The sequence below is a fragment of the Eucalyptus grandis genome, chromosome 11, assembly GCF_016545825.1.
Source record: "Eucalyptus grandis isolate ANBG69807.140 chromosome 11, ASM1654582v1, whole genome shotgun sequence".
NCBI classification, from domain to species: domain Eukaryota; kingdom Viridiplantae; phylum Streptophyta; class Magnoliopsida; order Myrtales; family Myrtaceae; genus Eucalyptus; species Eucalyptus grandis.
Window position 1 is genome coordinate 4386551 of NC_052622.1, and position 23832 is coordinate 4410382.

The following is a 23832-nucleotide window of genomic DNA, read 5'->3' on the forward strand; positions in this document are numbered from 1 at the left end:
TTCCTCGTTTATTACCACGCAGCTCAGAGCATCTCCAATTTATCTTCGGCAAAAAGAAAAGTTTCATCCGCTCTCTGGCCAAAGAGGAATTAAGAGACCAGAGACCCTTCATCAGCTCAAAAGGATCAAAATCATTATCGAAAAAAAGAGATATAAAAGACGCTAAAGTTTCAGGCACTATAGACTAGGCAATGTGAATCCGTAACATTTGCAGATTTGCGTCTGTCCAAAATTGCCGGACATTTAATTCCCAGAGTCTAATTGGTAGATATATCTGCCATTCTCCAGTAGTTCATATCTACAATAAATTTCATTAGCCAAGAACATAACATCAGTATCAAGCCATCAACTCCAACGAAAGCCAAGCAAAAATAATGATCCAGTAATATAAAATATATACGGGAAAGAAGCAATGTTAAAACAAGAAGATTGCAGGGTACATCAAGGACCAGAAAAAGATAATGACCAATCAACACATGTCAATGCACTAAGTGTGATATTTTCTGCAAATAAAGTCTAAACGCCATGGAGTATATGTGGTTTCTGCAAAAGCACCAAGGAACCTCACGCTGTACCAGAATATTATTTACGACACTAACTGGTAGATCATCCATAATAAAAGCCACCCAGTCATTCTCTTCATCCCTGCAGGCAACTGCAGCAACAACACCAAAAACAAAGCTGTGATAGAGCCGGTATAACAATCAGCAGTTGCCCTTTACAAGCCAAAAGTTGTCTGTCCCACTATTGAATCCTAAACCTCAAAGGCCTTACAAGATGTCACAAGGCAGTCAATTTCCACTTTCAATAGACCAATTCTGTGCTGATATTCTTGGATCATGACGATGTCTCTTGTAACCTAAATATTGTGATTTCCTGCTGCTTAAAATACCGTCGATCTTCTTCGTCAACAAGAACAAGGTTCAAGTAGTACTTCACGCTAAACTTGTTGTTGACATTCCGGTAGGTTGGTGTCAATTCATAAGGACTAAGAAACAATCTAATGGGTATAGATTCACCTGTACAAGCAAATACATGCTTATGAGCCATTGCATCGAGTGCTCATCATAAGCAACAGGTCTATAGCATCCAAAGACGAGACAAAAAAGACACCTTCCTTAAAAATGACAACATTTCATACAACATGACATACGAGCATAGACGTTTGGTAGTGAAGTACAAAACCTCAAGGTTTGGTAGCTATACCTCTGACGGGAGCACCATCCATAAGTTCAAATTTAGCAAGGGTTTCTGTCTCGACATGAGTATTTTGCCCAGAGCCCGTTGATTCTCGACGCCTGATCTCAAGATCCATGTTTTTAATCTTGATCCTCACGAGAAGAAAATATATTTTTCCAATAATGACATCTTTCAGATGATACCTGCAACACATGCAAATTGCACAGGCAATGAAAAAGTTCCTATTCAAAATGAGAAAACCATCCTCCTTTAGACCAAGAATCTGCGATGTCTACATAGTAAAAGTGTGATGATGGACAGGTGGTCGAGATAATTAGTCTAACAAGAAAACAGATTGCGTCAGTGCATTCTCCTATATTAAAAAGAATGTTTTGCATCTCAGATTACCACAAAGCAAATGAGGTCCGGTAAGATCTTAAAGGAAGAAAGAAAAAAGAAAGGAACTCACTTGCTTTTATTATACTCAAACTCAATGTGTAGGCAATCTTCAATTCCCACTTCCATCTGCATGACACAAAAATAGCAATGAAAATTGAGAATTTTGAGAAACAATTATAGCAATGAAGAGACTATGCATGTGATGTCAAATAAAAGTGAGATAAGGGAGCTCTCAGACTATGGAACAATTTTCCTATGCTTCTATCATATCCTCATATATAGAAAAAACTATGACAAAATTGAAGGCATGTTGAAAACCACTCTTAAACAGAGCATTGCTCCCACCTTGATACTATTGTTTATTGATGGTGGCGGAGTATAATTTCGAACCTGATGAAATAAGACAACCATAAAACAAAAACTTTGAGATGCCATAGTTGACAGTAGCTGTAACTGTGTATAGTAATCGACTATTAATGGCAGAGAAAAGAATAAGTTTACCACAAAATCCTGGTATTCTACAATGCTTCCAGCATAACCACGGTTGATTGTTACTTTCAGGACATACCTGAAAAGAGTGGACAAGAAAACTAAAACAACTTTTACACACAGATCAAAGACTCCTTTCATTTAGAAAAAGTGGATTGGACAACCGCAACCAACAGAAGTAAAGTTGAGGCATTAAGTCAATCACGGCACACATTCATATAAATTGACTGACCAAAATATGGCCTTGTCAGAAACAGAATTTAAAAAAGGGAACCTATGAAGCAGTTTGAGATCGCTATGGACTTGGTCTTAGTGACAGCTCATCACTTGTCAGCATGAAGCAAAAGCAAAAGCACATCATGAGTACATACAGAGATGCTTAGATATATAGACAAACATGTGTGCGCATGCATAGAGCTGAAAGCACTAAAAAGGGCACCAGAAATATAGAACATCTCAAGTTGCCAAACAAAAGATAGTGTGAGATCATGTAAGGAAGTTGTTGGGAATTCCTCCATGTAAACCATATTTCTCTGCGCAGAATTCAACAAAGCACTTACCTAAGCCTCACATGAACTCCATTATATGTCTCATAAGGCATTTCAACCGTAGAAAATTCAAACGAGTATGTTTTCCTTTCATACAATTCACCAGGGACATCCAACTCACGAACTGCAAATGAAAGAACACAAATAAGAATCATTCGATGCTAACAAATGGATCATAACCCATAAAACAACAAAGTAGTTATCATGTTGCACCAGACAGGCCTAAAGTGAAACTCACCAAGAGAAGTGAAATCATAGAAGTTCCCTCTGTCAAAATACATCTCTGAAAAGTAAAACAAGATCAATCATTTAAATACACTGGCCAAAAATGCATATGTTAAACTGACTACAACAAATAATCATAAAAAAAGAAGAGGGAAGATAAAAGGAAGTCAATATGCACAACCAAATATACAAAGTTTAGAGTAGGCATTTTCTCTTTTCCATTCAGAAAAGCTTGCCATTAATAAAGCCAGAAAAAAAAACTTTCAGCACTAGTATCAACTAAAAAGATGTTTGCCTATGACCATTACAATGTTCCATCAAAGCATTGGATTGAATTTATGGCATTCATCTTGATACAAAACAACCTTAAAATCATATTCTTCTTAAGAATCTTCTCAATACAGTAAAATCAACAATCACTATGGATCAACACAAAAATTTGATATGGACCACAGCAATTCACATGACAACTCTCCAACCAACTCGATCAAAAGTACAAGATAAGCACAATTAGACAATCCTTTATAGTCTCAAAAAGGAAAAAGGACTATGGCGTCATGCATTCATTGACGTTATCCTGGAGAGCAATTGACCTCCAACACAGAACGAAATTCTCTCTAAGAAAATACATGAGAACTATCTTTAGAAACTAGAGAAGGCCACTCAAATTGTAATTACAGCTAATTTAAGAAGACAATTTCCGCTTGAGCATAAGATGATTCACCCACTCAAATTTCAAACAATAACACCATCCACAAAAACAACAGAGCCAATAGCTACTGCTACTAGTAGATAACATTTTTGAATGTATTAAAATGAAAACACAAAGACATGCAGTTGCTTGAGCAGAAGAATAAATTAGCAATAGCATAGTCAGATTCAGCTATTTGCTTGCAATGGAGAATGCACCCTTTGATCACCAAATGGGGGGCATGAAAGTCAGAGAAGAGACTTCTCAAAGCACCAGAGCATAATTCTAACATCACATTGTAGCTGGCACTAACCTATCTGACCCAGGAGTTCAACTTTTACACCATTGTGTTCAACCTTTTTCCCTTGAATTGGTTCTATTGATACCTGGATGACAAAACCAATCGAAACCATATTTACATGAAGCTATTTTTTCACAAAATAGTGGGTGTTGCAATACTTGGCACTGAGTACAAAAATAGAAGAATACCTTGCCAGATATATTTTCCTGGCTTTGGAATAGTGGGACCATGGCAGTTTGGCCATTTTCCTTCTTCAGAGGAACCTATGAGGATGCAAGAATTATAGAGATATTGCATAATATAACCCTTTCGCATCAACTGTGATGCACTTATGACGAAGACAATGATGATGAAAAGATAGCTGATAACTAATCTACACTTGAGATAACAGAAAATGAAAAGGTGCCTGTGACTAGTAGAGTCTAACAGTGCTGCAAGCTTGAGGCCTTGGAACCAAATTCGAAAACTTTTGGGCACAATACCAGTGATAAGATGCAGAATTACCATTTACACAATACTTCCAAAGACAGACTTTTGTTCTGATGCTTATGCTACATTCGCAGTATTCTTTATGTTGAATGGTTTTTCCCAGACTAGAGCAACTAATATCAGTGTGCATGGATCTATGTATTCAGAGAACAACCCCCACAAAGGATAAAGATCTCAAAAGTTGGAAATTATTTTGATAACCATTTTCATCAAGCAAGGAGAATCGTTCCACTCCCCAGTAATAATCAGTCAAACAGTAGCAGACTTGGATTACCTGCTTACGGTTTTCCCATCGGCAAATGTGATAAAAATGTTGCATGATGGTTTAAATGCTCCAAGAAGATAATTCTGAAGAAAAAAAAAAGGATAACTATCAAGAACATGCACAGCATCATATTCCACATTCTGTCAGGAAATAAATCAGAACAATCCTCGAATCAAAGGTTCTGCTGATTGCTAACCATATTGCCGCGATGTTACTCCACAAACAAGCGGTGCCTCAAATCTGGACAGAAAATAGAAAGTGGCAAACGCAATTTAGTTGCAAGAACAGACTAAGGGAAAGAATGCACAAATGAGAAGAAAAAAGAAAACAGAGAAAATCAACCGCTCGACGAAAATCACGCCGAGGACGACCCGCATACAATACTCGAAATCACACTAGAAACGATTGCCAGGCGCGGCGTGCAATGTAAGGACATATTATCAAACTCCTAACTTGCAGTCAACAACCACACAACCCTTCTCATTCTCGATTACACAGACACAGGGTAGCTAATCGAATGATACCGGATGAGAAATCGAAGGAAATGAATCGACCGGAGGACGCGAATCCAGTCCCGCGACTAAAGGGGTAAAAAAAAAAAAATCGAATCCGGCAGACTCGAAGACGATTAAGCAAATACCTGGAGAGCGGAAATCAGGCCGCGAAGCAGCCCCAGCACGGACCTCACTCCGTCCGTCGCCGAAACGCCCCCGAACAACACGGCACGCCGACGTCCGCGGGTCAAGCTCGATGGCTACGGCACGAAAGAATTCCCCCCGTGTGAGACGATTCCCTCAATCGACGCTGAAAATTTCACGTCAACGATCGCTAGATTGGCGTACCTCGAGCGGAAGCGGGGGAGAGAATTTGCGGATTTGCTTTGGAGATTCTTCGCGAGGTTTTTGCGGAGCGAAATCGAAGCGAAGCGAGCCGGATCGTCGATCTACTGCGCAGGGCCCCGTACAGATGGAAACGAGGAAGGGGAGACGAGACCGAGACGAAAATTCGCTTCGCTGGCCCTCTGGGGCAGGGAGTCGCGGCAGGTGCTCCGCACGTGACACCCGCCCGCACGCGGCCCGCACGTGGCTCTATGGGCCGTCGGCCCATTTTAGGCACCGTGCGAGCGGCCCGTTTTCTGGTTTGGGTGGGATCCGAATGAAGTCGTTTTGATCACTCGATTGAGACTAACCCAACTATAATTCACAACTACATGACTAATTGCAGAGTGAAAGGAACTTTAAATTAGAGGTGATCAATGGGCGGACCGGTACAACTTTTGCCTGGAAAAAATTCATGTGCTAATATAAGTCTAATTTGACTGGACTTCGTATCTAAATAATCTCATCTAAACTCGTCCAAAAGTGTTTTTTCTGTGGTCGATGTGACTTGAGAGGGCCGGCGGATGACATGCCCATGATGCAATCATTCCCAACATGTCATTTTTCTAACTCTTACAGTATCACACCATCCACTATTTTTAAAAGAAAGGTACCCTCGCTGTTTAGCTCTCGAAGATACTCTGTCTCAGTTGATGGAATGTGCCGCATCACTATTCTTTTCACGTCTTCACGAGCTGACATGACATGTCACTTGACAAGGATTTGTGTTCCGAGTTAATGATGGTAGGCTCCAATTTGAGAACATCATTGGGGAGCAAGCTGTCCACGGGATCCGAGGTCGGGACCGTCAAACACGATTTTCGTACAGGGTGTCGCATTGACAAAAGCGAACGTCTCCCATAAATTCTCCCCTATTATGGTTTACCAGAAGAAGGCAGTGAGAAAAGTCAGACATAAATGCGAGGATTGTCAAAGGCATCATCATCGATCGTTTAAAAGCCTCCGTGCACAAGAAAAGGGATCTGACCGTTTGCCCGCATCAAGCAAAACGTTTCCGAGCTCAGCTCACTTCCCAGCGCCGAAGAAGAAAACAAACGGTTTTCATTGCCATGACTATACAAAGATCAAGCAATTTCACTTATGATTCCTCTGGCGAAAAATAAGAAATAAGCATTAAATTTCCTAGTTATACATCGATGTTAATCTCGAGGTTAACCCGTTTCTAGTCGAATGAACAATTCTGAATGGCCTCAACTCTGGGCTTCATGCTTCGACCCCTCCTTCTCGCCCGAACTTAAGTCCATGGAATTGTCTCTCCTCCGGCTGCCCATCTTCAAAAGCCCGTACAGCTTCCCGAACTCCCTAACCGTGTGGACGCTCTCCCTACAAAAGACTGAAGCGGGCTCGGCAGCCTCCCGCCCGGACCGGCTACCGGTCAATGTAGCCCCATTTTTGCTCAGGACCTCCCGCCCTTCACTGCTGCTCTGCAGGGCGCCGATCACGGTCTTCAGGGCCCGGGTCGGGGAGGACCGGTTCGCGATCATGATCTCGCCGATGTGGGCCGGGCTCAGCCTCGCCCCGGCCTGGAAGATCTCCTCCACCTGCGGGAACAGCTTGTGCTCCTTGAGTCCCAAGTAATTGCTCGCCAGGCCCTTGAAGGCGGAGAAATCGCACAAGGGGAAGTGCACGTGGACGTCTATGCGACCGGGCCTCGTCACCGCCTGATCGATCCGATCCTTGTCGTTCATGGTGAAGACCATCACCCGCTCCTCGCCGCAGCAGGACACGATCCCGTCCATGAAGCTCAGCACGCCGGAAAGGCTCACGGCCGTCGATTTCCTCTCCAGGAAGCGGTCGAGGTCCTCGACGACGATCACCGACCGGGGCGTCGTCTGGAGGAGGAGGGCCTTCAGGTCGGAGTCGTCGGCGACCCGGGAGAGGTCGACGTCGTAGATGTCGTACTCGAGGAACTTCGCCACCGCCGCCGCGAAGCTCGACTTCCCGGTGCCGGACGCGCCGTGCAGGAGGTAGCTCCGCTTCCAGACGCGGCCGAGCCGGTGGTAGTACTGCTTCGACTTGAGGAAGCTCTCGAGGTCCGACTTCACCTTGCCCTTCAGCTCCGGATCCATCACGACGGTGTCGATCGTCGCCGGGTGGGTGAACGGTACCGACAGCCACCGCGGGCCGCCCTCCCGGGCCGCTCGCCCCCGTCGAGGTTCATGAACAGCCGCACCTCGTTCTTCTTCTGCTCGATCTCGTCGGAGACCTGGAAGATGTGCTGCAGGTAAGGCTGGAGGACGCGGCGGCGGTCCCGCTTCCTGATCTTCAGCACGAAGGCCCGCCGCTCGGGCCCGCCGGCCTCGTTGGCCCACGAGAGCGGGGCGCTGAGGAACCGGTCGGCGACGGGCCGGTCGGGGTCGAGGCGGAGGACGACGTCGTTGGAGCGGGCGCCGGAGAAGAGGTTGGTGAAGTCGGAGCCGTCGAGGGAGGCGAGGGAGCTGAGGTAGGTGGAGACCTTGCGGTAGAGCTGGTTCTCCTGGAGGTGCTCGCTGTACTGGGGGATCCGGTAGTGCTGGTACGCGTGGCACCGGTCCTCCACCGATCGGAGGAGCGCCGCCAGTTTGTGCAGGAGCGAGGTCCTGTAGAGGAGGCGGAGGAGGAAGAGGGCGGGGAGGGCGGCGGCGAGGAGGAGGGCGAGCCCGTTGCCGGAGCCCATCATGGCTGGGCGAGTGATGGGTCGATGACGATGACGATTTTCGACTGGTTTTACAGTTGCAGAAACTCCACGGGCGAGGCTGGGATTGACGAACAGGTGGCGATTTGGGGTTGAAGATGGGAGAGAGAGAGGAGGAGGCTTTAATGGGGACGATGGGGAGGTAGGGGGAGGTCCAGAGCCGGCGCCATTAATTGGTCAAAAAAGCCGAATCAAGAGAGAGAGAGAGAGAGAGAGAGAGAGAGGGTTTTAGCAGAGGGAGGTAGCTGTCGATGTTTGGCTCCGGCCGTGAATGTACGACTTGACTTTTTATCTGGTCCATTCTTTTCAAGGATTCGGTTAAAACATTGCCACCTACGCCAGTTAACCAAAATAAAATGGGTAACATCACAAAAATACCAAAATTAATACATTTCTAACAAAATTACCATTTCTAACAACTTTACTTTTTATTAATTTTCATTAAATTAAATTAATAACATGAAAAATCCTAAACCGATACCATGTGTAACAGGTGGAGGATAAAAACTAAAATTAGTACATCCTATCCATTATGGTAATTTAATGATAAAATTTAATAAACTAACGGGAGGATAAAGTTGTGATAAATGTATTAGTTTTGGATTTTTAATGATAAAAAAACTAGTTTAGAGTTATAACCGTACTAGTTTGAAGTTTCTTCATAATAAAAAACTTCTAATTTCAATCTTTTGTGATGTATAATCTAAACTACGAAAATTGAAACTCTTTAAAATTCGTGTTTAGTTAACACCCTGAGAACACATTTGCCCACAGAATTACTTTATTTCGTTAGTTCATTGTTTTGAGCCAATTGTGGGACGAGGCTGAAGGGAGCGGTTGGCTCAGGGAGAGGTTGTCTCAGGCCGGCCGGCAACCCTTCGTAAGTCATATGTAATGTACGATTATAATATATCGCATCACTTGATAAGCTGACATATACTCAGTATTCTCCCCTTTAAAAAAAAAAAAAAAATCTCCAAGACATTGCTTACAGTGCCAGTGGTTCATGGCTACGTTATTTATATCATGAACTTGTGCAACAATTTTTTTATTTTATTTCGAGATGACGTCTGACACAGCATTCATTGCAGCACGTTTTACTTGAAATAACATATATTCTAGTTTGCACTAGAGTACACAGTCGAGTGTGAAGCAAGATTCTTTAAAAAATTAAATTGATTAAAAAAATGAAATAGCATGCAAAAGTTTCATTTGATTTTTATAGTAACTTTAAGCTTTTAACTAGCATCGAAAGAAATACGACTTTTATGCAGAACAATTGCGGCACAATTCCTACCAAACCAAACTCTAAATTGCCGTCGCTATTGTTATTATTATACTCTTCCGTCTGTAGAGTCATTCAAACCTCGAGAAAATATATCATGCGAAAAGCATCCTTTCTATATTTGAATTGTCTAAGAAGACATCAAAGAAATATTATGATCTCAATAGTTTCATAATCAACCTAACATCCCATGATACGTAAATGATACAATAAGACATTTCGGGACCAATCATTAAAGTATTTCTTTATTATATGGTCCTTAACCGTGTCTGTGCAATCTATTCAATGGGCTTGACTCCAACATGGGTCCAATTTGGACCAATTGAACGTTACATGTTTTTTTTTTATATATACTTTTATAAGTTCATGAAATTCTCCTTCGGAGGATCTTTTCTGATCGGATTTGCAATAGAAAATGGAGTGAGGACAAAATTCATGATTGTTTTTTTTTTTTTTAGGTCAAAGGAAACTTTAGACTGGTTATAACATTTGATCCCGTGAAATTTTGCCAACTTTCCAAGCAAACCTCCACCGAAATATTTGGTACGTCCTAAAAGTTTAGTCTTTTATTTAAATGTTGTGCACCCTGACCTGCCCACATTTCATGTCAACCATGTCTTAAAAGATAAGAAACCGGAATTGAATCGCTAGTGTTCTTGTCGCTTGCTTGAGGAATCTTAGGTACTTTTTTCTGACCGCACTACCTCGCGCTCGTACTTTCGAAAAGTTCACACAACTTTGTGTTAGGAAAATAAATATGAGGAAAAAAACAAAAGAACACGGGTATGGCCTTTTTGGGTCGGCAAGAGAAACGTAAGAGCGTTGAAAAATTGGACATTTGACGATTTGGTCAATCTAAAAAAATGAATTTGAGCTTATAACATAACATAAGAAAAGTTTAGCTCATCAGAGAAGGATCAAGGGAGATTTTAATTTTGAATTTGGAAAGAACGAAGGTTTAAAGGGATCAATGAATTTGTTGAAGTGCTAGATATGTGATTGATTTACTTTTGAATGATAATTTTCCCTTGATTGATATCAGTGGAGGAAATTGTCCAATCTATCTTAACCTTATTTGACAAAAGTTGATTCAATCTTAATTTTCTTTTAAATTTTGCCAATCTCATATTAAATCTTTGTGCAAAATTATGTATAATCTTTATGGTCAATTTTCTTTTAAGATCACTAAGGTGGTGATATACCACGCATGACAAACAATGACGAGTAGACTTTAATGTCAGTAATTTTTTATGAAAATTGATTGTAGAAGGTAACATTGGAATTTCCTATAGAGGTGTAAAATTAAATTGATAAAATTGAAAATATTATAATTGAATTCACGTTCCTATGATAAATTTAAGATTGGTTTGGCAATTTCTCCTTATAATGCGGAACAAGTGCAGACTGTACACAACACTATTTAAGTCTCTCTTGAAAAAGGCAGTGGTAAGATTATTATTCACAATTTGTTTTGGATAAGTGTGCTTTTGTTGACTTTTTCCTTATTATTATTTGGTAGACGTGCTCTATTAATACGGTCAACATGAAGCAGCTAATCCATTGAACGTGTCCACCTTGTTGAACGAGAACTAACCAAGGGCCTAATTTTCAAACTACGCTCTCTTAGTTTTCTCCGTATCCAAAGCGTGTACGCCGAGCACATTTTGACTAGCCCCTTTAGCTTTAGTATCATATGACGTCCATTGTTTTTAACATGACTTGATTAGCATGAAATCGAAACGGGCTCAGCGCACTCAACGCAAAACTCGGGCTGAATATGGGAGCACTCATCGAGACCTGCTCAAACTCGCATGATTTACGGTCCATAAGTATTAGGTTCGTGTGGATTTCGTGCTACTAACAAAATTTCAGGAGGTGGACACGTGCCGTCCTCTAGATTGGCCTAATTGATGTGCGTGTGTTTTGCTCGTTTGAATTTCTCTCTATCGGTAACTATGGACACAAACGCATATTTCTGACTATTTAAAGATCCACTGGTTAATTTCAAGCCTTTTGCCTACACATGTGGCTTTAATCAGAGCACGCAGTCGACGGGATTTTTAACAAACGAATTCTACTTCCTAACTGAAAATCATTGCCCGACGCTCCAACTGGCTGAGTTAATAAATTCTTTCAGGGCTTCCGGAGAAAGAAAACTTGCTAAAATATCTTCCTGGAGCAATGATCGTTTCGTCGCAGGATCATCAATATCAGTTTCAATCCAGGGTCGACGCATTCGGTTTTCTTGATTCGGTCTCGTCCCTCGTGGTCGCCGACAAAGAATGCAATCTGACCAGCATCGAAGCACCATTCCCCACCAGAAGTGCGTGGAATTAGTCATGGGATGGAGACATTTATCCTTTCCCCTTCCGCTATCCTATGACATCTTTAAGAGCTCGCCTACAGAAATATCGATCAATTTGCAAGATCTGCTCATTAATTATATTGCCCTTATCGAAATCCCACCGGATCCACTTAGTTACTTCAATGAAGTGGCGATTCCATTCACTAAAATTTCGTGGTCCGTGTTCACCATGTCCCTTTAAAGATATCTCCAGCCCTTTGGATCGAGACAAGGACAAGGGAACCGTTGCTCGTCCAAGAAGTTGCCAATGTACTAAGTTCTCACGACCCAATTATTCTCTGTTGCTTTTGATTGGACCACCTTGAGCAATTTCTTTAGAGAATGTTTAGGTTCTTGGGAAAAGAAAACTTGAATCTTCTGTCAGACTCGAGTTTTGCACGTTCTAGACATGTCCATCCTCAAATGCTCGAATGGTAGTCGGATAGTGAGGGTACAACGAACACCACGTATTTTCTCAAGACGAATAACCTGAGATAAACAGTACATTCTTATCCTGCTTGGACCATGAAGTTGCTTGCTCAGTTTCCCTTATGAGCTTGGTACAGCCCGAGCTTGAACAAGGATTTTAAGGCCCAGCCCGGCCCCTCCAAGGCTCCAACCCGCTGACTGAGCATGGTTGAATGGTATGTACACACGAACAATGATCTCTCAAGTTTCAGAACGGCAGAGTCTCGTGCTAAAAGTGAAAACCAAGAAATGGGTTGGCCCCTTTGAATCCACACCTCGGCCAGCTCTGTATCTCTCTGATCGAGGGCTTAATTTATGCAAAAGCTGCAGCTCGTGAGCCGAAGTAAAAGTCACAAAGAAGGCTGGTCCAGGACCACCGAGCAAAGGCAGGCGGAGCATCTGCAAACGATCCATCAACGCCACAAATAATGAAGCCCGAAAAGACCGACAAAAGCTCAAACAGAATTCATGCCTTTTCTCTTTCAATTTGTATACACATGAACATCACTTACAGCAAAGCACCCAATCATCATGATCAAACATGGGAATGATTATTCATTCAGGATTCCTCGTCTACTTTATCCAAGATTATTGAATCATAACCTTAAAGGATCCAACGACTAGCTTGTGAATGTATCCAGCTGGCATCAGGTATAACCTAAGAACTTAGAAAATGCATAACTAGGTGCTTGAATTTTTATTTAATGCCAGTTGCCGGCGGGACCAGGAACACTTGAAGTATCATGCTGGCAATAGTCACTGCAAAGATCAGTTAAAGAGTCTTGATAACTTTACTTGAAGAGATCGCCAAGAGGGAGCCTAGATTCAAGCCTATCAACATATTCAGTTGAACTCATCTTCACTAAAATACTTAAACCAATGAGTTACGGACCAATTAAAATATATTAACTACTCATCACCACACTAATTCTTTTTTCTTGGATTTTTCTTAACGTAATACATATCAAATCAACTAAGGGAAAATTACCAATTGCATTTCTATCAATTCAGTCATAAACCTTTCAATTTAGCCAATTTAGTCCTAAACATTTTGACAAAAATTACCAATTTAGTTATGAACTTTTCAATTGTGTTAATTTAATCGTAAATATTTTGACGATTTGTCAATTCGATCCTAAATCTTTTATCAATTTAATCATTCCAATCTAATTTGGCCAAGACTTGGTAGCATGATGGTCTAGTCAACGTTGATCGTCCTACATGGCACAATCGGCACTTGCATGGATAATTTTTGCAAATCTTTAATTTTTCCTGAATTACTACTACTACTACTACTACTACTACTACTACTACTACTACTACTATTTATTTTTCTTTTCTCTTTTCTCTTTTTCCTTTTTAACCCTAGGTTGGTGAGGGCCTTGGTTTGGGTGAGGCGGCCCTTGTCTAGATTGGGCAAGGGTTGTTGCCCAACATTGAAAAAAAATATAAAAGAAAAGTTCTAAAATTCAGCAAAATTTATAAATTTTTAAAAAGTTTTAATCTATCGACAGCCGCGAATTTACTCACATGGATAGCTTAAAAATTAAAAAATTCCGGTTGATTGAGATTGAAATAATATGTGGGTTTCTCATAGAAAAACCAATTAAAATGATTATGTAGCAATTAGTGATTAATACAGCAGAAATTCTAAGATTTTTATCACTTGCTTGGCTGACAAGGTATGTGTTTGTGCTTCACGTAACGCAATTGTCTTTCCAGTGGGGTACGTGTTCCCGTCGGTGACCGGAGGAGTGCTGGTTGAAATTTACGATGGGAAGAGGGTGATGGCGTGAGGCGTGAGGCGTGAGGCGTGGGGCTATGGTTGCTAGCCACTCTTCTCACCCCTTGGGCTGCCAACCACTCGACAATCGCCCTTTTGGCCATTTGCGCGTGCGTTCTTCACGCTCGCTAAGGGCGTCGCTCTTCCCTCCACGAGCACCCTTTTGTCAAGGTAAATCCGCCTTGCTTATTGACCTCTCCGGTGATTTAGTGTGGCAATAGACAAGGAGTTAGGGATTCCTGGAAGAACTAACAAATCGTCAAAAAATTTGACTAAATTAGCACAATCGAAATATTTATGATTAAAATTTGGTAAGTTGTCAAATTTTTTTAGGATGAAGTTAGTCAAATGGAAATATTTAGGATTAAATCGGCACAAATAAAATAGATTTAGGACTATTATATATATATATATATATCTCCAATTAACTAATGATATGGTGATTGCTTCTACGTTCTACCGAACTTATACAAGAGTTAGGTTGGCCTACCTTTTCTGTTTCTATTCTTTTGGAGAATCTTCAGCTAACTCAAAGTTGTCTAATGATAGTGACCCTAGGCGTTGCTCAAAGTTAAAGAAACAAGAGTCAAGCAAGGAGGCCTTTCCGTGTGGAAACAGATCAGCCTTCCAAAGCAAAGTGCGACGCAGCTCGCTTCTTCAAGTGACGGTAGAAGTCAGGTAAGTACAGGTTTGATATGCGAATCATAACTACATTAATCTCCCTAACCACTTTCTAGTGTAAGTTAGGGACATTACAAATATCTCTGGTCATCAGGAGGCCGCCCAGATGGGCACCGTCGGCTCAAAGGGCAAAACAATAGGGCACGGGTAGACTGTTCCGTTCTTGGCTCAGTCTGCTCATGCTGGCTCACCAAGGCCTGATCAAATCCATACGACGGAGATTCGACTTTTTTGAATCATGGGCAGGTCTAGGCAATTATTTTTAGGTCCAGCCCGATCACCAATCAATTCTACTTGTGGACATGTTACAGGCTTACCATAAGCAACCTTAACTCACTCATGTGACTAGTAAATTCTATTTGATCAATATTTGAATCTACGGTGCCTAATTGGGCCTCGAGGACATGAAAAGTTCCTCCAAGCAATGTGTGGCCCATGGCAAGTCTTGGACTCCGTTGGGCCTACATCCCGTTATCCTGCTCCCATTCAAATTCTTGAAGTGCTTATTCATATATGATTTATATTCTCTATCAACAGGAAGACATGAGAGTCCCGATCGATTATAATCGAGAATTGTAACAAAGAGTTAAAATGTGCTCATTATAGTGGTCATTTAAGGGTGGATTAGGAAAAATCTCGTGTCTTGATTTCGCTTGCTCACTTTTACTCTTTAATTTGTTGTGTTTGAGTGCTTTCATCTTAATAATCATGCAATGAGAAGAACAAACTGAAACAAATTTAAGCAGATGCTGAGGTCCATGGAGTTGGTCAACCCTCAACATCACATAGTGCCTCAAGAGTCGTGGCAACGCATTCCAGACCCGACAAGACAACTTCCATTATAAGAGCCATTCCTTCCATTAACTCTTTAGACAATATTCTTTTATTCGGCCGTGACGGAACAGGGGATCGCCGTGCCCGAAAGGGATGAGCAGAGCGCTTTATAAAGGTTCGACCACCCAACCGCCATTATCAAATGAATAAATACCTTTTCTAATATGACAAGACTCAAGGAGAACCACTACATTGTCAACTTACCCCATGGGGAGCCGTCGATCACTGAAGAGCATCTATGTTCACGTGAAAGGTGAAACCACATTGGTATTCGAAGTGGCCAAATCGGGTAGTCATCTGGGGGAGAATCAACTGCCAAATAATCAAAACGATGATGTCCTTGTTGTCGGCCAATAGGGCCAGTCAGTCCATTCATCACATGCTAATTTCATTTTCAAACATTGCAAATATTAGTGGCCACTCTTTAGTTATTCCGAGCCTTCCGAGCCTGAGTTCTGTTGACCGTCCGTTTTGTTATTTCGCGAGTCCTCGCACGCAATCTTCATCATAGGGAAATGCATGTACCTATCACTTAGGTTATGATGAACCAAGGTATGTGGCATTTGACATAGGGAATTAGAAAATCGATGGCTTTTTTCGTGGCTTGGTTGGTGGATGCGGTACTTGTACTACTCAAGGGATGTCGAGGAGTACTGCAATCTCGTGAAGGAGGGGCGGCGATCGTTCTCAGGTTATAGCACCTTCGTGTCAGGTCGAATTTCTTCAATAGTGGGGCGCAAAGAAAGAACTAATTGGTAGGGATAAACATAGATACAAGATTGAACATGAAACTTAAGAACTATATCAGTTGAAATGGGAAACCTGTTCCGATTGATAGGTTTCAAGTTCTAAACACCCAAAACTTGAAACTTGGAACAAATCTGTGTTTTTCTTTGTTTTATGTCTTCGCGTAATCCCATAACATTCCATGACGTTCAATAATGAGTTGGTGAACATATTTTGACAAGTAAGTTCTAGGTGCCAAACGTCTAGAACTTAGAATTTAGAACGAGTTTTTGTGTTTTTCTTATTTTGTGTCTTCATGCAATTCTATAACATTTCATGATGTCCAATAATGAGTGTGGACTCTGAAATCACTAATCCAAGTTTCCATTTATGGCGATATATATGACTGAGACTTCTACTTTATTAATATATCATAATTTTTTAGTGTTAAGATGTAAGCTGTGATCAGTGAATTACAGCAAATGGTTGTCCTTAGAGATGATAATTTATTGTAATCATTCAAATAAAAGTATAAATGAAATCTAGATAAATCCTAGAACCAATCTTGAATCTGTGATAAGGTAGGTTTCAAATTTTAAAAATTAAGAAAAATGTTCTGACTGATAAGTTGCAGTTTTTAGATGAAAACTTAGACAGAATTTGGAACTGTTCGCCCCTTATAATCAAAATGATGAGTGAAAGAAGATGTTATCACTGTACAACTATTCGATTGTGAGATAAATCGAATTCTTATTATTTGGAGAAGCCGACCAATCGATCCATGTTGTTCGAGGAGAATAGATAGGACGATAAATGAACCTATACCCATTTAGCCTCTGATCAAATTCAGAATCTTATGCAATTAGCTGGTGTTGATAACGTGGCACTAGGTCTATATGGAATCTCAAAAGGAAATCACCACTTGCTAAATTGAGATGGTCCATATTTTTGCATCCGATACACGCAAAGTATATCCTTATAAAATGGTGGCCCTGGTGGAATGATAAGAAAAGGAAAAGAAAATTCCTTCGAAAAAGTTTACTTCCGTGAATATTCACCTCCGTTGGAAATTTAATATCATTTAACAAATTATGTAATAATAGCAGTTAAAATAAGCGGGGCACTCAATAAAATTTTTGACATATCATAAATAAATCACTTCGTAAATTAGTCCAATATTATTTTTAAATTCAAACTTACTGCCATATTAATTGAAATTATTACACTCTTTCTCCACATTTATTATAGGGACAATACCATTGACAATCTTAAACTGGTAGGTCCAAATAAATTTGCCTCGAATTACTTTCGTATCACCAAAATTTTGAAATTAACATATTTATGATAAGCTTATCCTTTATTTGTTTTTATGGAATATCCTCTTAAATTTTAAACGTGAAAATAGGCGTGGTGAACAATTGGAATTGTGCTACTAATTTTTCATGGCAATTGTTCCCTGCAGTTTGTCTTTTGTCAGCACCGTTAATTTTTTATTGCCCAAGTTGCCAGCCTTCGACCAAAAAAAAAAAATACCGTTTTCATGGACGACCGTTTTCACCCTTTTATATTAATAATCAATTGAAAAGTCATGCCGCCAGTCACATCAACGAAAGCGTGCTAATGTTAACAATGAAAGGACTATTTTACCCCCATCATCCAAGTTAAAATGACCCGATTACCAATAGAAAATTTTAGAATTTAATTGTACATTTACACACGGATATTATCCTAGTTAAAAGATTGATGTATGTCAGTTTTGTCGGTAACTAGCCCCTTCTCCTTTTACTTTTCTCCTCTTTCCAAATAGAATATTTTAGCTTAGGATTTAATTGAAGTTTGTGCAATAAAATATATCCACAAAAATATTGATGTATATAGAGATTGGTGGTACTTAGCCAATTCTCCACTCTCATCTTTCCAAATCACTCATCATCCTTTCGTTTCTCTCCGATTACTTTCCCTCTCTATAAATTGCACGTCTAATTTTTTTTTCCAGTCGAAAAATGGCACATCTAAGTCAATTTTATGGTTTTTTGCACATTTTTTTTATGAGGATGATTAAGAAGCGGCGATTGATTTCTCGAACTCTAACTATATTTGATAGCCAAGATAAAATTCCAAAATTACTAAAGCGGGGGATATCGTGTATGATGGCTAATAACAAATAGACTATCTAATTAGTGATTTTCGATGAAAATTGATCATAAATGATAATATTGAAATTTCGTGTAAGGGTTTAGGATTAAATTTGATAAAATTGAAACATTTGTCACTAAATAAACATATGTACAACATATTTAGGACTGATTAGGCAATCTTCTAATAATGCGAAATGAACAAATACTCTAAGCGCAAAGTATAATACTTGTGTTTGGTTCGACTTTTGGAATGAACTTTGGGAAAATGCTAATGTTGAAAGCTTAAAACTCTTTGGGGAAAGGTGAATTACTTTGGTAAGAACTCTCTTTTAAAGCAACTTTGGGTCAAGTAGAGTTTGGAAAAAAAAAATTACAAAAGGCTTTGGCTACAATTTGTGTGTGTATTTTCTTTTTATTACAAAACACTCAAATCTTTTATTGGAGCCAATGAAAGGCTTAGGCCGCTGGGAACTAGATCTAGCATCAGTGGTTGTCATTTAAGGTCATTCTACCTCTAGCAAGGTTGCACAATCTAGGCAAGGGCCACTTGAGGTCGCCGTGCATGACCCAGCGATCACCACCTAAGGTCACACAACCTTGAACGACCATAGACGAAGATTAGGCAACCCCAAGCAAAGGCTGCCTGAGATCATGAGACCCAGGCGACCGTCACCTAGGTCGACAGAACTGAGCAACCATCGCCTAGGTTTCATGAGGATTGCGTAACCCCAAACAAGGGGTGCCTAAGGTTGCGAAATCTAAGCAACCATTGCCTAGGTAGTGGGAACCTTGTTGCCTTAGGCGATGATTGCCTGGGTCTCGTGACCTCCCCGACCTCTCTCAACCTTGTGTTGGCCATATCTAGCCTTGCCGGTCACCCTCGCGAAGAGAAGATGAACAGTCACATTAAAAAATGAGTGTGGGTTTGGAAAAAAATCATTTAACTCTAGAAAATGGCAATCTGTAAATGTTGAAAGCCAAAATGAGTGAGGAGCTGTTTTGGACTTTTAGCATTGCCAAAGCCACCATTTAGCCAAATGTTGAACTATAAATTGAACAAATACCTCAATTTTTTTAAAAGGGTTTTGAACGTCAAAAGCCTTTTCGAAAAAATTGAACCAAGCACATCTATAATATCACTTCAAAATTGTCGTGCTAAATAGGATTATTATTAGCTATTCTTTTTAGAAATGTGTCCTTTTGTTAACTCTTTTTTATTAGCCGGTAGAGTGCTCTATCATTGCGGTCCGCATGTAGCCGGTAGTCCACTTTGAACAAGTCCACGCTGTCGAACGAGTACGAACCAAGCCTTATTTTCAACTCTCGCTCTCTTAGTTTCCACCGCGGACGCCCAACACATTTTCCAACTCAATCCTTTGTATTTTCTCACACCCATTTTGATTAACCCCTTTAGCATCACATGATTTCCATCGTATTTTCGATAACTTGATTAGCGTGGAATTGGAAACGCACTTGACGTGCTTTACGCAAAACTCGGGTCGAATTTAGCAGCAATCATCGAGATCTGCTCGGACTCGCATGATTTGATAGACACATCCCATCATCTGGATTGGCCTAATATCTCATTCGGATCATGTAGAATTCCCTCCTTTGGACAAGCTTTGCCTTCAATGTGAACGCGCGTACGTGTGTTTCTTTTCTTTTTCTTCTTCTTTTTTTCATTTGAACTCCTCTCTATTTCTTTTTTTTTTTCTTTTTTTCAATTTGAACTCCTCCCTATTTCGATAACTACAGCCACAAATGCACATCTCCGACTATTTGAAGATCTATAAAAGACAATATAAACCCCATGAACCGGCTAATTTCAAGTATTCCGCATGCGCGTGTGGCTCTGATGAGAGCATACAGCCGATGAGATTTGAACAAGCAACCTCTAATTCCTCAACTGAAAATCATCACATCCCATGATGCTCTAACCAGATAAGCAAATCAACGACTATTGGATAAAGAAAACTTGCTAAAAAGCTTGAGTAAGATGACACTTTCATTGAAAAGCTGTTCAATTAAGTGAGATGAATCGAATTTGTACTATTTGGAGGAGGTTGATCAATCAATCAATCAATCCATGTTGATTGAGCAGACTAGACAAGACGACAAATGAATCTATGCCAATTAGCTAGTGTTGCATCCAATATGGGCTAAGTATATTCTTATAAAAAGGTGGGCTTGCGGAATGATAAAGACAAAAAGAAGAAGAAAATTCCTTCAAAAAAATTAGCACTTTTTTAGTAAGTGAAAATTGGCTCACCTCACTTATTCTCCTCCTTCCGAAATTTAATATTCATTTAGTAGATTTTGTAATGATAGAGGTTAAAATAAGTGGTCGCGTAATAAATATCTGACACATCGGTTTGCAAATAATCGCAATAATTTATTAAGATTTAGCCTTACTCTAATACTAACCGAATTCGTGCACTCTTTCTTTGTAATTTTCCTTTTACAAGATCGACATTAAAAATCTCAAGTCCGTGTTCTCGTAACATAGTACAAAATAATTATCATCTCACAAAATATTTGAAATTAATATGCATTTAATCCATAGCCATATTCGTCTTGTAGAAAATCTCAAACCGATATCCCATGATATTTTTATTCCAAATTAGTTTCACAAAATATCCCAAATGGATACCAACCTCACCTCTGTCAAAATGCATACATGTCAATACACATGGATTTTGTTAATGTATTATATGGTATATTTGTAATTATAGTTCTGTCAATGCCCTTTCTATAATTAACCTCTTCACATATCATTCAACCCTAATTGAGATTGAGCCATCATAAACACTTTGTCAGTATTTTCTCTTTGACTCTAAACATCAACAGATTATCCATGTTGGATTCATCTCGCATTGTTTGATATGCATTTTCACACCAATGTATTTTAACAAGAGATCGGGCAAAATGCTAAGGAAGGGAAAATTTGGGCAATTGCTTTTTGTTGGATGACATTTTAGTTTGAAGCAATTGCTTTTTTCATGCAACGGAAATTAATTTGGAGTAAACATGTCATGAATACCAGTTTGATTTTTCCTGTTTTGAGATGAAAATTAACTGGATGTAGCTTGAGATTCGCTCGGACTAATAAATCAGGGGTATTGTGTTGGCAACTAGTTTATTAGTTCGAGCAAAGCTCAACCAACATGGCAGTGGATATTTTACCCATCCTCAATTCACCCTAGGCACAGATGACAACTATATCATCTTACTTGGCGGTAGCTAGAGTCGAAACATTGACGTGGAGTTTACCTTCTCCATCAAAGAGGGCCTCTTGTTCTCACCCAATATTTTTCTTCCAGAGTGAGTGGGAATATAAGAGTGACATTGCAGGGTTTCCCATTCTAGGGCGGATCTCTCGTTTGTTTTTTCCCCTGGAGCTTTTTAAAGACCTGCTCGCAAAAGACAAGCAACATTTAATGATTGTTTGGAAAAATGTCGTTTTAGGATAAGCGTGAGATTGGAAAAATCGAGCATTTAAAAAAAAAAAAAAAAACAAATCATTGAATGCTACTTGTCTTTTGTGAGCACGTCTTTTTTTTTTTTTTTTTGGGGTAAGCGGGAGGATCCACCACCCTCTAGCATCCCACTTAAGACCCCAAGCGACCGTGAGAGGATTCAAACTCCTTCCCTTCGTGAGGGGAAGAGAGCCCAAGCCATCACGGCTATCAAGACGATGATGTGAGCACGTCATTTTTTGTTAATGTACTAACATTGCGTTTGCAATCAGGATAAAAATTAGAGTTAATGTCCTAAAAACCCTAAGCAGTACACCGTGACAAATTTATCCAAAACTATTTTTTTTACCATGAAAAACTCTAAACCGGTACACTTGTGACAAATTTCATAAAAAAAAATCATAAAGCGATACATTTATGACAAATTTACCTCAAACTAATTTATTCGACCGCTTAAAAAAACCCCAAACTGATAAATTTGTGACAAATATACCCTTCGTTAAATTGGATTAATATCATGAAAAAATTACAAAAATTGTAAACTGTAACAAACGGAGCGTAAAATCCTAAATTGGTATACTAGTCAATTGTCACATGTTATTTAACTTAATAATTTGACAGTAAAATTTAATGAAAACTAACATAGGGTAAATTTGTACAAGTGTACTAGTTTAGGGTAAATTTGTCAAAGGTATACCAGTTTGGGGTTTTGGTGGTCTAGTTTAAGGTAAATTTGTCACAAGTGTACTGGGTTTGAGATTTTTAGGGTATTAACCTAAAAATTATCATATCTTACATTTCATACATACTCAAGATAGGATAAAATCGAATGTAAAGGGGTTATAGGCCAAATAAAATTATCCCCATGAGGGAGGTAAGATAAAGGTAGATAAGATTTCTAATATCTATAATTGAAAAAAATTTCTCAAATAAAAAAATTCATAAATTAAGAAATTTTAAAATTATATTTCAAAATAAATAATATTTGAATTATAATATAAGAAATTCAAATTAACAAAAAAACAAAAAAATATTTTTAATTTAATCTTATTTTTATTTATATATTCGAATTTAATTATATCTTATAATATAAAATTCAATATATGAATATATATTTGTATTTATTACATATTTTGGGTATTTTAATATTTTAGGTGTATTAGTAAAAATTTCTTTTAATAAAATTTTATTAGAGAATGATGGAAGGGGAAGAAAGAAATAAAAAGAATTAATTAAAAAAAATAGGAAAATAAATAAAAATAAAAATAAAATAAAGTTGACAATAGTGTTACGAGAGATTTTTTATCATCTTTGTCTGTAAAATATGTGATTAATTCATATTGATATGGCATTTTAATCAAACAATATATAGATGATATAATGTAAATATATATTCAATTTTATTACTACAATCACCAAACAATTGATAGGATATAGCAAAATCTCTTGGATTTCATATCTTATTCTATTAAGTCATATCTAATTAGAAATTCAGATGACCAAAAGTAAGCTAATTTAACTAGCTAATATTACCTTTCCAGCATTTTTTTTTTTTTGAGTGAGTATGTTAGTGATAACAATGAAAGAAGTACCCCCCCCAATTAGACAAATACAAATGATTGCATAAAATTGAAAATCTTAGAATTTAACGTACAATGACATTATCCCTAGTGAAAAAGATTGATGCACATCAAATTCAACATTAATCCAAGTTAATTTTACGACAGTGCTATTTCCACACCATATGTGACTAGATTAATCTCATTTATACTAAAAGGACAAAATAACCCTTAATCATTCAATTGCAAAGTAATGGCCAAGTTTCTTCTTTTTCTTGTTTTTTCAATTTGTATTTAGGATTTAGTTGTCACAATTAAGTATTTTACATTTTTTTTAGTGCATTAAAGAATTTTTTTATTGTATTCATAGTATTCTTAT

General features: G+C 39.1%; 1 protein-coding gene and 1 pseudogene across 1 annotated transcript; both read right to left on the reverse strand.

Moving 5' to 3' along the window:
* Positions 1-360: 360 nt before the first annotated feature.
* On the reverse strand, positions 361-5590 carry LOC104424535 (vacuolar protein sorting-associated protein 26B). The gene is made up of 13 exons (XM_010036997.3): positions 5429-5590; positions 5227-5340; positions 4783-4826; positions 4596-4669; positions 4021-4095; positions 3845-3917; positions 2854-2898; positions 2628-2739; positions 2080-2146; positions 1924-1968; positions 1649-1704; positions 1207-1382; positions 361-1019 (listed from the first exon to the last, which is right to left on the reverse strand). Exons 4-13 carry the CDS (start codon positions 4638-4640, stop codon positions 838-840), a joined length of 876 nt encoding a protein of 291 aa, XP_010035299.2. The 5' UTR covers positions 4641-4669; positions 4783-4826; positions 5227-5340; positions 5429-5590; the 3' UTR covers positions 361-837.
* A 918-nt stretch (positions 5591-6508) lies between these two features.
* On the reverse strand, positions 6509-8371 carry LOC120289465 (annotated as a pseudogene).
* Positions 8372-23832: the final 15461 nt, after the last annotated feature.

Coding starts and splice junctions, on each gene's coding strand:
- LOC104424535 (XM_010036997.3), bottom strand. CDS start 4,640: ATGCAACATTTTTATCACATTTGCCGATGGGAAAACCGTAAGCAG. Junction 4,096..4,595: donor GATGGGAAAACCGTAAGCAG/GTAATCCAAGTC, acceptor GCATCCTCATAG/GTTCCTCTGAAGAAGGAAAA. Junction 2,147..2,627: donor GGAGTTCATGTGAGGCTTAG/GTAAGTGCTTTG, acceptor CACTCTTTTCAG/GTATGTCCTGAAAGTAACAA.